The 14743-nt window shown below is 51.6% G+C and overlaps 1 protein-coding gene across 4 annotated transcripts in view; it reads left to right on the top strand.

Annotated features, from left to right (window-relative positions):
* Positions 1–14743, top strand: part of EEF1AKMT2 (EEF1A lysine methyltransferase 2) — a 66180-nt gene that overhangs the window by 27798 nt on the left and 23639 nt on the right. For 3 of the 4 annotated variants that reach the window (XM_075534577.1, XM_075534578.1, XM_075534579.1), the window contains exon 6: positions 145–541. In XM_075534577.1, coding sequence (XP_075390692.1) covers positions 145–266 — 122 coding nt within the window. In that variant the 3' untranslated portion in view covers positions 267–541. Of the gene's footprint in view, positions 1–144; positions 542–14743 lie in introns of those variants that run through there. The other variant, XR_012780427.1, reaches the window with a different exon arrangement.

Raw genomic sequence — 14743 nt, 5'->3', positions numbered from 1 at the left:
TTTACATTCATAAAATGAAGGCCAGTCACAATTTGGAGTCTGTAATCAGAGTTTTCTAAAGAGTTGGAAAATACAAGGTCAGCACCGACTTCCATTAGCTGTGGGTTCAGTTGCTAATAACAGTATCTTCCTTTTGTTTGACAGGATTCGAACTTTATGAAGAACTGCCAACCCCCAAGTTCAGCTTTGGTGGCAGATCTGGAAACAGCGTAGCAGTGTTGGTTCTCCAGAAAACCCGAGACTTCTCCTCGGAGCAATTCAGTTAGCTTTTTCACGAAGTTTTGCCTCAGAGTACCGCCCACTTGCCAGAAGAACAGGCCAGTGCGGAGAAGTGTGTAGTAAGTACTCAGGATGCGCGGCCGACTGGCTGTGGGCGCAGAGAACCGTGAGCTTGGATGTGGCGGGTTGTAGAGATCACGGAGGGGGAGTCCTCATTTTATTTTGTATTTGCAATGTAAATCATTGGCTTTTTGAATGGGAAAAATTGTTATTGCCAAACAGTTGATTGAACACTTCAAAACAGTAAATGGATTTACAGAAAGCATGTATTCTTGATTTGTGTGCCTTCAGGATGTTGGGATACACTTTCTTATAAAGACTAGAGTCTGTTATGGTAGGGCCAGAATAATATGCAAAACAGCCCTTTTGGTGTTTCCTAGGCTATTTGTGAATCACAATGAGAAGTACTACTTAGGGTATTAGTATTAGTAATGATGGTTATTTTTAAAGTTATCTAACATTAGGGGAACCCCCCTGGCCTTCAAGCACGCACTGAAGCATCCCAGAGAAAGCGCTCAGCCGATCAGGAGTAAGTACCAAGTGTGAACTGTGTGACGGGCCGGTGGTCTTCTGCATGGGGTGGGGTGGGGGGGGGGCACAAACAGACAGGAAGTCAGAGGAACTCGGACAAGCAGCTATTAACAGCTGGCTCCGTGCTAGTTGTGTTGCTCTATTAAATCATTACATCTTCCCAACAGCTCCCTGAAGTCTGCACTACGCCTGTCGTACAAATAGGAAAACTGCTCAGCTGGTTTAGGATGGAGCCAGGGTTCCTGGCTGGGTCTGTGGGCCTCACACCCATGGCATCATCTGCCTTTCGGGCACTCAGTGAGAGAGAGAGGGAGGGGCCTGTGCTATCATTCAGGGCCTTTCCCCGTCTGGCCACTGGTCCCTTGTCCCACAAGACTGGCCTAGATGACCACGGAATCGGACCCTGCTGTGAGAGCATGCCCTCCAATGTGGGAACAGAGGTGTCCCAGGGAGAAGCTAAATCGCCGCAGAAGTACTTCGTTACCATTTCTGACAGATAAGATTTATTAATACTCAGGACCACCTTATATTTGGGCTAGCATCTTTACATAGAAATTATACCAAGAGCTTTTGAAAAAAGTGCTAATATTTTTAAAATGGGTTTCAGCTCTCTTGGGCCTCTTGGGTTTCGCAGTCAAACTAGCAGAATTTTTTGTTTCCCTGGCAATTGCTATTCATCCTTTTTCCTTTTCCTCTTTCCTTCTTCTCTTGCAAATAGGGTCGGGGCCTTTGATAGACATCAATGTTGGTAACCTAGCATTGAGATTCCCACAGCTTGTTACTAGGTCGCTGGAGGTAGAATGCATTTATGTCACCTTTCAACACAACCTCTTTTCAAAAGGTTTTATTTTTGACCATACAATGTGAGAAATGCTTCAGAATATATAGGATGTAAACTTCTTAGAGACGGTGCTGATGTTATGAACTAGACCTGGACCCTTCATCCATTGAACTATGAACAACTAGTTTTAAGATTTACTGAGATTTGGTCTCTTGTTGATTTATTTTTCCTATTACTGTGTTTTGTGTTCCAGTTAATTAGGCCTTCTGTGTGATTAGACTAAGTCTTTCTTTGGTTTGAGTCACAGGCAACGTGGGTTTGAGACCCTGTCAATCCCAGGGCTTGACATGATGATGTTTGCATGTGTGCTCCATTTGAGAAGATGAAGTTTGTTTGCTTGTTTGCTTTTTAATTCTGAGCTGTTGATGAATGAGGATAGGAGAATTGTCCCAGTCTTGTCAGCTTAATCCTGCTGGCAGCCAGCCTCTTGGGTCTACAGAATCGGAACACACAGAAGGCCCCAAAATGCCAACAAATTATTATGTTCAAATAGTACCAAGCTGTTAATAACCAACACATGATCATTCAACCCAAGGTTGTTAATGTGTCCCTGTGGGTGACTGGGGAAGAGATCATGCAGTTATAAAAGGTGCTGAAATTAAGAGGAGTGATTGAGTGCTGTATTCAGTGGATAAGATGTTAGGGATCAAAATTTTGTTTTATTCAAAGACACTCTTACTTTTAGGACTCTGGTTTGAAATGCAAACGAGAGTGCTCCATGGAGCCTGCTCACAGCTGTTGGGGCACAACAGGCCACTTCTGTAGGTAGGAAGTGTGCAAGTCCAAAGGGAATTGAGGCCCGAATTGGGTGGGGGGGACTCACCAATTAACAAATAGAAAGTTTCCAGAACATTTGGTTTTAAGCCAGGTGCACAGCTAGAGCTGCTCGGGAGCACTGGCGTTCATGCAGCTGAGACTCGGGCCTGGCGCTCTTCTTGGCGGCTTGACACAATCCATTGAAATGAAGACTTTTCCTTCTCACCGTGCCTTTGTAGTAGCAGCGAGTGTTCAGGTTCTCCTGACTTTGGGATATGCCTCAGTGACCGGCCACTGGGCTGAGCAAGTGCAGAAGACCCCTGTCGCTGTGTCAAGAGTGCTGTCCACTCACTGATCACTTACTGACGATGTCCCTGAGGGTGGAATGCAGTATTCTCTGCTGATCCTAGTTCACCTTCGTCTAGAGGACAGGAGAAACCTTAATTGTAAAGACATGGAGAGTAGTAATTCTGTTGTCAATGGCCTTGGAATACTTTTTCTGAAGCTGGCCTGTGAAGAAATCGACTGCCACGTCCTCTGCTGACAGATTATTTAATCTGTGTTCTCTCCAGTCTGTGTGTGTCTATATGCGCATCTCTTTGGGGCTTGCAGTTTTCCATCTGGACAAAGATGGCAAAGCTGTTGTCCCCAGGCCAGCCCACGGCTGCTGCGGCTGGTCTGTCGCCAGAGTCCCTGCCCCAAAGACAAGCTCTCTGCTTAGAGAGCAGGAGACCAAATGGCTTCTCGTCCGCAGCAGTAGCCCCTTCTGTTACTACGTGGAGGTGCAAGCATGCTAGAAAGGCAGCCTATGTAGGACACTTGATGGGAAGCTGGCTGTCCACAACCGTGGGCCTGGCGGTGGGAGGCGTGGGACATGGCAGGTGGAGGATGACTGTAGGGCTGGGAAATGAAGGGCTGCTTCTCATTCTCTGGGAGGGGCAGGGCACTGTGATGCCCTTCGGAGGAGGAGGAGACCTCGCTCACAAGTGTGTTTTATGAACAGTTTAATGGAAGAAAATTCATGCTAATTTATTCTTCATGTACACCCTGCAATTTGTTTGAAAAGTAAAAGAATAGTTTGAAGTTCTTTGGTCAGTTGATGGGTTTCTATTGCTAGGGCCATGGAAATGAAACCCAACATTAAACATTAAAAACCCAAGCCCACAAGCTACAAAAGTGCTGAATGAACCCAGCCCCACAATAGGACTCTGAAAAGCGAGGGCTAAGAGCCTAATGAAGAATTGACTGTGACCTTCGCAAAATCCCCAGTGTGTTGTTGAGGGATCATTCACTTTCAGCTTGCATGTCAAGATGGGCTCTAGGAACCAGGGAAAGGGAGCTTGAGCCAGTGCTTCCTGTGCTTCAGAGTCTACCACACACTGCATTTGGCTCATCTTCAAAGGACCCCTGTAACTGGATTTGGAGCTGTCACTGGACTGTAGGCTCTGGAATGCCACATTACAAAACAGGAATAATTTCTAAGACATGAATATATCAGTACCTTGCCTTTTTTTTCCTGGAGTAGACCTTGAAAAACATGGATGGATGGGCTGCCAGAATCCACTTTTGTCATGCTGATAGCATTGTAAGACAGACTTACAACCCTGAGATCTTGAGGCCTGAAAGTGTTTGCCCATGACCTGCCTCCCTTCTTGGGGGAAGATAAACAGAAACAAAATAGCTGGGTTTCTAAAGGGCGGGCCTGTCCTGAAGAAATGACCAACCATTTCTGTTATTTTATATATATGTTCTGCATTAAAAAAGATATGTATATTAGTTATTTTGGAGCTTTTTAATGAACAGTGAATCTAAGGTGTTTGTTTCCCCAAAATTCCTAGATATTTATACATGAATGAACTGGCAGAGAACATCCCTTGGATGTTATCTGAGGGCTGAGGAGAGAAATACGAAAACCCTTTGGCTGAATAACAGCGCATTAGTATTTGTGAATATCAGTGATTACTGCCGGATAGGAGGACATGGAATGATCTAGTTCTCCAGGATTGCTGTGCTGCCGGGGACCCGAATGATCTAGTTCTCCAGGATTGCTGTGCTGCCGGGGACCCTGCAGCTTCTGTCCAAAGAAGGGAGGGAAGGGTCGTAGGTTGAAGCTGAAGGGCCAAGAATGTGGGTGCCGGCAGCTCCCATGTCTCTCCTAGCGCCTCCTCTAATGTGAAACGGCTTTCCTTTGTTCCCATCTAATTTTAGTACATCCTGGTGAAAAAAAAAAAACCAATAAAAAAATGCTGGATGAAAAAGGTCCGGATGGTTTCCAACCATAGAAGCTGAGGGTGGGTGCGCTCAGGAGGGGGGTGGAACTGGGAGGGGGAGAGGAAGGAGCCGTTTATCTTCTGCATCCTCTGCCTCTACCCCAGCGGCTGTGGGTCTGGGCTGTGAGACAGATAGATGTAGACGCTCTGAAGCAGCAGTGATGGGCTTTTCCTTGGAGGGCCCAGTGGGTGTCTGCTCTGTGGTCTGGGAAGCAATGACTGGCTGACTTAGAGTGTGCCTGCAGGAAGAGAGGCCTGGCACCAAGCGAGAGGAAGGGCGAGTCTGGGTTTATTGATAGCAGCAGGTCCTGGAGGACTTTTGCTGTCGTTTTAAAGAAATGCTTGCTGGTTTTGGAGATGAAGACATCAGTGGAGGTGCACACATTGAAGCTGTGAACTCTTGTAGCAGACCCCACTGACCGAGGCCAGTGTGTCAAAGAATGGATAATATAGTTGGCTCAAGAGACTAGAGCGAGTCCCCTGTGGTGCTGTAGTTGTGGTTGCTATGGTGGCTGTGAAGCCTCTCCCCCAAAGGCCTGCTCACTGGGTGGTGGACACTTCCTCTCGGAAACCCGGGACCGTCAGGAGGAATAGCGGATGCTGTGCTGTTCAGTCCATCAGATAGGTGGTACTCCAGGGGGGTTTCTGGCATGGAAAGTGGGTTGGATTTTTGGTTTATGTCTTATTAACATGTGATTCACATATACAGTGGTTTGAACATACTACAAATATCTGCAGTTATCACCACAGTTAATTTTAGAACACTTTCTTCGTACTTGTACTTCCGCCCAGCCTCTCCTGCCACGGCCCTGCCAAGCTGTCCATTGGTGGGTCGCGGGCTGCACTTGTCCCCTCATCTCGAGGGGACTCCGTCTATTTGCTAAATGTTAATTGTTAGTTAACTGTATAACTGTATGGTTCTTTTAAACCAAGACATCTCATAGTGCATATGAAAACAGACATGAGAGGGCTTCAGAAAGCTCATGGAAAATAGGGATTTTTTTCATGAAGGTTCTTTTTGTTGATTTTTTTTCCATAAAGGTTTTGAAACCCCCTTGCATACCATGTGGTAAAACCTTTGAAGCAATCCACTATTTTTCATCTAAAATTTTTCTGTGTGCATGTTAACCTGTCCTTCCACCTGCTTCTCCCCTCAGAGAAACGGAAGAATATTGAAGGGGCTAGCCTCACACCCACTGCGTGCCTTCCTCCGCATCTCTGTGAGGCAGCTTGGCCAAATGGCGAGAGCTGCAGTTGTTTCCACCCCGTCAAGTAGGGTTGTGGCACTGAACAGACACAGATCTGGCAGCCCCAGCCCTTCCTATCACAGGGGGAAGCCCACCTCCCTAGGGTCAGTGGACAGGTCACTGCTCAGGCCCTGAGTCGGGGGAACTGTGCTCTCTGCTGAGCTTTCAGAGAGCTTGCCAGGCCTTTCCTCTGAGGTGCTTCTGGGTAGACTCGAACCACCAGCCTTTCAGGAGGCAGTTTGTATTTGAGGAGTAATTCACTGCGGGAATATAATTAGAGCATTCGATAAGTAGGTGAGGGACAAAATTCAGAATGGATGCACCTTCTAGAACTTTGTTTAAAAAAATCACCTCATCAATCCTTTGCCTTTGGTCTCTAGGTAGGGTTGGTGCTGAGCACCTTTGAGGTTGTTAGCTGAGATGTTAGACCAAGTATCCTAATGCCATATTCCAGAGAACATCCTTGATGATGTATTTTAGCATATTGTACGAATCTGTTGAGTTTAGGCCATTATCTGGTTAAACGGAGATTCAACCAAGCCCATTGCCATTGAGCTACTTTTGAGTCACGCTGATCTTATAGGACGCAAGAGAACCACCCCTTCGGGGTTTCCAAGCCTTTGAATTGTGACAGTAGTTGGTTGCACTGATGGTGTGGCTGGTGGGTTTGAACCACTGACGTTCAGGAAATGGCTTGTCTTTTAGAATTAATTAACTATGTGAATCCAATTGCTAAGGCTTTATTTTGCATGCTGTCCAGCAAGGAAACCAAGCTGGCCAGGCATTTGGAAGTTGTAGCCTAGGTTAACTGAGAGGGTGGACATGGGTATCGGCAGACCCTGGAGGGGAGGAAGCAACGGGCCAAGCTTTGTCATTGTCCTCTACCCTGCAGCCTCTAGATGTGATTGTCTTTGATCAGTGAATTGTGTTTGTTTGCTCTGCTCGGAGTAACAGTGCCGTTCACAGTGGCACTTTAAAGTTTGATGTCAATCTGATCCTACCTGAATTTCTCCTGGAATCCACAGTATAGTATGTGAAGTACAATCAACCAGTAGCAAACATTGTGTTCTTCCAGGTATGTGTTTCTTTTGTTTTCTTGGTGGCGAAGTGACTGTCTCAGGGCTCGGGGTGCTTTGTGTGACTAGAAATGCCACTGACACTGTGGGGTTCTGCTTTTCCTAGTCTGTCCATCCATCCGCACTCCCCTCCTCCCCCCCCCAAGCTCTAGTCTCGGAGCCACTTTCAAGGATGAGGGCAACAAGTTGGCAAGTTCATCTTCAGGACAAAATGTAGTCAAAGCTCTGATGGTAGAGAGTTAGTCACTTGGTTTTTGCTCAAGATGTTCTCCGTGAGTTCCCTGTGAGAGCTAGTAGGAGCTGTAAGCCAGAGTTCTAAAAAGCCAGCCAACTTCTGTTTTCCGACTTATTTCTGCTCCAGGGACCTTGAAACCACAGCTGCCGGTGCGCACCAAGTAAGCCAGTCCTTGCCTGCTGAGGAGCAGCCCTGGAGGAGCTGGCAGGAGTGAAGGGAAAGACGGTAGCTTTTGGTTACTGTAGCAGACTGACAGGCTGCAGGCTCCTGTGCAGGGCAGGTGTGCTTTTCGTACGGTTCCCGGGAATTCTGATGGTTGGCGTCTCTAGATTGGGCATTCAAACTTTGGGAAGTCCCCACAGATGTGAGTTGCATGGTGTTCCTTCTCCGAGAAAGGAAGGGCAGCTCGTTTTCTTCCTTGGAGAGCCAGGAAGGCTAGCAGCAATCCGAGTCCCAGTCAGGATATGGGACTGGTGCGGAGGACTCCTTAGCCGAGAGTTTCCGTTGGAGGCTGATGGTTTAATAAAGCCTTCCCCTGGGTGGGCAGTTCAACTCTTTCCAGAAGGTGTTCATTCCAGCAAGATGGACCTAGCAGAGCATTTTGGTCTCTTCCGTGTTTTGCTGGAGGGACTTAGGCGCATTTGGTGGGGAGGTACGAGCACAAGGGGGGTGAGTGGCTCCTGTGAGCTCCAGTTGATCAAGGAGACGTCACCACGAGGTTCTGAATCTTGGTAGAATCGTAAAGTAGTGCCAGTAACTCTGCGTGGAGACTGAAACCCTTCAACTCACCGATTTAGGGACGCCTTTTCCGATCCATAAACCCCAGCGTTTGCTTTCTTGGGCTTGTTTGTTTCTTGCAGCACCTAGCACCAATAGCTACTGAGAGGTTTTCTTTTTGGCGGGAGGGGTGGGATGTGTGGTGGTGGTGGCTGGAAATAGGTAATGGGGCATGGCAACTTTCACTGTTCCTTGTCACTTGCTTTGCCCAGAGTGCTCCCAGCCAGTGAGTTGCAAGTGTGACATTTGCTGTGTTTTTAGCACCTGCCAACTTGGACACCAGGGTCTGTGTTCAGGACTTCAGCTTACAACGACCCCACCCCCACCCCATGGTACATAAAGCTGCCCCAGCCCCTGCATTTTCGTACCTCAGTGGTGCTAGACATCTGCTTACAAAGCCAGGCTGGTCCAGATGACTGATTTCAGCCCTCAGTTCCCTGGAAGCTGCTTGCAAACCCAATTGCCTGAGAAGGGAGTTAGGCGGTGACATGACATGCACAGCTCTGATGGTTTTTCAAATGTAAGCAACTTTGTTACTCTTGGTACTTTTGTCTTTAAGAACTAAAGTGCGTCTTTTAAAAGATGCATATATGTGTATGTGCGTGTGTGTGTATGTGCATGTATGTACTTATATGTATGTAAATATGATTCCAGCTAGAGCTATTGGCAGGAGAAGCGTTTCAGACCACAGATGACAGGACTAGAAAGGAAGGAGTAGAGGGGCTGTGTTGTTAGGTGCCAAGTCAGTTCTGACGCATAGTAACCCCGTGGGCAGCAAAGCAAAACCCTCCTTGGTCTTACGCCATCTTCACCATCGGTACCACATTTGAACCCGTTGTTGAAGCCACAGGGTCAGTCTGTCTCATCGAAAATCTTCCTCTTTTTCACTGACCTCTACTTTGCCAAGTGTGAGGTTTTCCCCATGTACTGGTGTCTCCCGATGCCATGTTTAAAGCACGTGAGACGAAGCCTTGCTGTCTTCGCTCTTAAGGAGCAACCTGGAGGTTTCCCTTCTGGGATGACGTGTTTGTTCCTCTGGTAGCCCATGGTACTTCCCACCCAAGCTCCACGCCGCCAGTCTTCGGCCGGATTCTGCGTTATGTGTCCAGCTTTTCACGGTGAGGGGGGCTGTATGGACACTGCCATGGTTTGGGTCAGCTTCTTCTCAGGCCTCTAAATGGCCTTTTTGCTTCTTAATTTTTATTAAAACCAGCAAAACTCTTAAAAGACGTCTTTTGCAGCAGATTTGCCCCGTGCGATACATCATTGGATGTTTTGGATAGTGGTTTCTAGGGCATTGATTGTGCATGTAAGCAAAAGGAAATCCCCATCAACTCCGCCCTTCTCTCCTCTGATCCTGATGTTGCTTTCCTGCCCCGGCAGTGAGGGCGAGGGCGAGGGTGTCCTAAATGGTGTGGCATCTTCCACACTGAAGCCTGTCGTTTTTGGTCAAGTCCTTTTTGCTTTCTGCAAGCGAGGCTGTGTCCTCTAACGAGCCTCCCCCAGCCTCTTGGATTATTAGCTCGGCACACAGGCCGACTAACTCATCACCATCCGTGGGAACTTTTCCGACCACACGCTGTAAAGAAGGGCTCCTGGGTGATGAAGAGGGACCCACATGCCAAAGAAATGTATTTTGCCAAATTGTCTTCAGTTTCTGCTTAAAAAAAACAAAACCCGACTTCAGGTGGCTTTGGTGATGCCTGTCTTCCCACACTCCATTATCAGGCCCTTTTATGGGTTCTGCTTAAAAGGAAAAAAAAAAAAGATCTTTTCACATGTAGAAAGGACAGTGTGAAATGTGAATGACTGGCTCTTAATACACCAGTTGTGACAAAGAGGCAGTGGCTTTTGGATGCTGAATAAAGGGGTTAGTACACATGCATCTGCAGGCTGCGGTGGGGTCTGCTGTGTGTAACTTGGTGGGCACTTGTTGAGCTCACTGTGTTGTGACAAATCCCGGGGTGCTGTTCTCAGCCAGTGTGCAGTTTGGGAGAGCTGAGCTCTGGCTACCCTGGAAATGCTGGTAGATTGGACGCCGGGAAGTGAGTTTCTCTGGAGCTTCAAAGCTTAGCTTTTCATTGTTGGAAAAATCACATTTTTTTTAATTCTAAAGACACAAAAGTAACATAGCCACCCACTAACCAGCCAGGATCTTGTTCTGTGTCTCTCAGAACCGACCTTTGCCCTCCTCTGCACACACGTGCTGAGATGTACCCTTTTATTAGCTTGTTGATACAAGTTATAGTTGGTTACACCCTTTCTTAATAAAGCACACCCTTATTGTCTCCTGTTGCTTAAGAGCTTTGAACGTAGGAAGGGCAAGCTCTCTGCTAGAGAAAGAGGCTCCACCGAAACCTCCCAGTCTGTGTGGAGTGGCTGTGTGATGTCTGCTGTTCATTCTAAGTGGGAGTTGGCCCAGGGGGCACCTGGGAGCTGGCAGGGCTGGACTGTAGCTCCTTGCTTTCACATACTAGCTAGAAAGATGGGCTGCTGCAGGCCTCCACACCAGTTAGTGGCTGCCAGGCTCCGGGTCGGTAGATTTGACAATACCAGAAAGGACCGGGCAGTTGCTCTGGGTAGACTCCAGGTGCCTGTGTGTGGGTTCCCCGGGCAGACTTGCAGCCTGGGCCGGATTTCATTTTGACTGTTGAGGAGTGAGCACCGGCAGGCAGCTCCACTGTTTTAAAAACCAGCGCTTGACTGAGCTCTGTGCAGCAGCGTGGGGTGGGTGCTCATAGGGAAGAAGCGGGGAAGCGCAGCACCTAAGAGCACGGCTCTTCCCCAGGACGGCTTACCACGGGGCCTGCTTTTCATGCACAGGTGTTGGTCCTTGGACAACTCAGTTCTAGAAATGAAAAAAAGAGACCCTTTGGCTAGGAGCACAACCCTTGAAGCCGGCCCTTTCGTTTGGTAACTCACAAGAATGGCCCAGAACCAGAAAAACAGGCTGCTGTGGGCTGGAAAGGAGGCGTTCCGGCACAGGAGCTTGCCATGGCCACGGTCCTAGGCATGTGTCTTGAGTCCACAATCAAGGCAAGGGCCACAAAGGAGCCTAGGGGTGACCGTCACTGTCTCCAGGACTGGGACCGAGACCTCTTGTATTTGAAGGTGCCCTGATGAGCCGGTCCTGGCAGGGATGCAGGGGCTGCTTGCCAGCAGGAGTCACTCTAGGCCATCTAATACACAGCTAGTCCCTTACCCCAGCTCCCTCCCTAACTGCGCGAAGATAGTCTTCTGGAGACGGAGGAGGGGCTTTTCCTAGAGGGGAACTGCTTCCTCGGATTGGCTTTGGGCCTTCCTTTGTGAAACCCAGGAAAACTTGGTTCTCAGGTCCTTCCAAAAAAAAACGGGCCCTTGAGCGGTATTGTTTTTAAGGCACAGACCGACCCACGCTGGGTGGGATGGCCATCCTTCAAGCCTTCTGGGCAGAGGGGCTGGCATCACTCTCAGAGGCAGGCAGATACAGTCCTTCTGGTGGTCTGCCCTCATCTCTGGGCAGGAATGACTGGGCTGAGTGTGAGAGGAGATGTCCGCCCTGGCTTCTCTGAAAAGAAGGAGGCCAGTGTGGAGAAACACTGAAAAAATCTCAGCAACAACCACGAAATATAATAGTTTCCCAAGCACACACAGCTCAACTAGTTAATTGTTCATTTATGTTTGATACTGGGATTGAAACATTGGATCAAACCCAATGCAATGTTCCTAGAAGCAACAGGAAAGGGTTCCTGATGTATGAATAGGACCATTCAAATGGTGCACACGCAATCCATGGAATGAGGTGTTCTGTTTTTTGGACCAGGAGAACACAAAACAGGCCTGGGGAGGTCTTTTAAAACTTTCCCCTGAAACATCTCCTTTTGGAGACAAGGCTAAAAGCACCATCAGCGGAGGGAGGAGCTGGCACGGGAGCTTCCCTTCCCCCAGTCCCCTCCCCCCAGGTGTGCAGTCCCGGGAACTTGCCACCCGTTGATTCTGTCAGGGTTGCATTCCTGAACTTAAGTCAACACCCTCAGTGACTGAGCCCAGCATGCTCGGCCCCTGCTTAGCAACCACCAGGCCGGCCTTCCCCGCTCGCATATATTTGGATGTGGCTTCCGAAGGGCACGTTCTTTGGTTGCGACCCGAGTCCCGAGTTGGGAAGCTTCAAGCGTGGCCACATCCCCTCCCCCGCAAAACTCCGGAAGCCGGAGTCGGAAGCCCACGCGGCCGGGGCAGGGGCGGAGGGCGGCCCGCGGCCCCCAGCTCCGCCGGGGCCCCTTCCCTTGGCCCGGCCCGCGGGCCGCCCTCCAGCCCCGCCGGCCGCGCGCCCGCCCGCCCCACTCCCCGCCCACCGCGGCCGCGCGCCCCGCCCGCCGCGCGCCCCCCGCGCCGGCCCGCCGCCCGGCCCGCAGCGTCCGCCCGCCGCCCGCCCAGAAGCCACACGCAGCCGCGCTCGGCGGCCCCTCGGCGGCGGCAGCGGCGGTGGCGGCGGGCGGCCTCCGGGGCCGGCGAGGGGCGACTCGCGAGCAGTTCAGGAAGTGACAAGCCGGCTTCCTCCTCCGGGACGCCGCGCCGTACAAAGCGCTCGGCGCCGGCCGGAGAGCGCGCGCGGCGGGCGGCCCGGGACGACCGGGCGAGCGACGGCGCGGGCCCCGGAGCCACAGCCAGCCCGGCCGGCCGTGTCTCTGCCGGCGCTGCCGCCGAGGTGGGTGGCTTCCGTTTTCTGCCGGGTGCCGCGCTGGGTCGGCCGGTTTCTCGGGGCGTCGAGTCCGCGCCCCCACTTCCCTCCCCGCGCCGGCCGCGAGCGGCGTGAGACTGTCAGCGCGCAGCCGGGGGAGCGAGCCCGCCCGGCCGCGGGCGCGGGGAAGCCCGTGCTTCCGGCGGGCGCGGAGGCGGCTGTGCCGGGGGCCGTCCCCGGCTTCCTCCGCCTCAACTTGAGTGGCGTCCCGGGACCCGGCCGCGGGTGGCCCCGCTCGCCCCGAAGGTCCCGCATCGTCGGGAGACCACTCTTTGTTCGAGCAAGTTTGCGGTCGCCTGCCCCCGCCCCCAAGACCCCATGCGGGCTCGCGGCCGGACTCAGTGGTCAGGGTGGGGGCGGGGGCGCCTGCGCCGGCGTGGCTTCTGCACATGGCGAGGAGGGCGTCCGGCTCGGCGCCCTGGCCGTCCACATTCGCAAGCCGTGCTCGCGTTCCTGGCCCTGGGCTTCTCCTGCCTGGGTGGGGTGGGGTGGGGACCTAGCAACCGAGCACCCTCTGAATCTGGGCAAGTCTTCAGGTATGCGTGGCCCCAAGTGTTCGCTTGGGAACCCCCAGCACCCCACCCCCGCCCGCGCACTTGGGCAACAATGCTCGGGGCGCCGAACAGGGGCAGCGGTGCAGCGCGGACAGGGTGGCCGGCTAGCTAGGGTCCTTGGATCCGGACGCCCCCCCCAAGCCAGGCTCCCTCTCTCTGACCGCTTGGTGAATTAACATGTACAATACTTAGTCCGACGGTGAACAAAGAGCAGCTCTTTGCAGCGTGTGATGAATGGGATTCTGCCTCCTATAGGCCGCCCTGCGAGTCTTCCATACGTTCCAGTCTCCGGCCTCGGGGTGGGGGAAGTGGCCCGCAAGGTGGGCTGAGATCTAGCCCTGAGTCCCCCGGGCAGGGCGTTCGTGTCGTCGTCCTCGTCGTCGTCGTCCCCGCTGCTGCTGCTGCTGCTGCTGCTGCGTCTGCCTGCCTTGCTGAGCGGTGCAGATGGAGCCGGGGCCCTGGTTATTCAACAGGAACAAATGTTTGTGGAATTGCTGGATGGGAGAGAAAGAGGCAGACTTTTCTGTGGGCTGCCTGCCGCCCGAGGTGGACTGGCATGGCTTATTGGCCTGGGAAGCATCTTGCGCTGCATGCAGCGTGTTAGACTTGCCAATGACGTGCTAGCATATGTGTTCCCAGCGGTCCCCAATGGTTGGCTTGGGACACCTCTGCGCTGCAGATCCCAGACGCTGGTTTGGAAGTGGGGGGGGGGGGGTGCCCGCGTGTGAGGACCTGGGGGACCGGATGGAGTCGGCAGAACTTTCCGTGAAACCTACTCTTCCTGACTTGGGCGGACTTTGGTTTCAGTTTAATTTATCCACTTAGTAGTAACCGGGCTCAGTTACAGTTTTCTTCCCCTGAGAGACCGCACGGCAAAGTAAACAGAAAGCAGCTACTTCCTACAGCCCACAGTCCCCCTTTCCGTGCATAGGGTTTGGGTCCAGTGGGCCTTGCCCCCTGACCCAGAGGCTGCGAGTCTGCATGCTGCCAGTCTCTTCTGCTGCAGACCTGGGCACACTGCGATCCAGCTCCTAGGGTGCTGCCCCAGACTTGGGAGGGAGCCTGCCCTGCCTTCCCTTGTATTTTACCTCAGTGATGCCCCTCCAAGAGCAGGTCATTTTAAGACCCAATCAAATGGTTTCGCCCAAGGGCCTTCCCTCCCCTCCCCACTCCCCGGATGTATGATTGTTAGTCAAGCGTTTTAACATTAGAAAAAGAAAACCCTCGAACTAAACTCACTGTCCTGACTGATGGCCACCAGTGGGTGGACCTGCCCTTGGGGGTTCGAAAACTGTCACTCTTTACAGGACCTGTCTTCTTTAAAGAAGGGGCTGGTGATTTTAACATTAAAGCTTTGCCTAAAAGTAAGGGTCCTAAAGTGCAGTAGAGAACACTGCCCCCCACCACTTGCCCCCAATCAGAAAAGAATTGAACTTGCTGCTTACTGCTTTCGTTAA

This window comes from Tenrec ecaudatus, chromosome 16 (assembly GCF_050624435.1).
Source record: "Tenrec ecaudatus isolate mTenEca1 chromosome 16, mTenEca1.hap1, whole genome shotgun sequence".
Lineage (NCBI taxonomy): Eukaryota > Metazoa > Chordata > Mammalia > Afrosoricida > Tenrecidae > Tenrec > Tenrec ecaudatus.
This window is presented reverse-complemented; position numbering and strand designations above follow the sequence as displayed.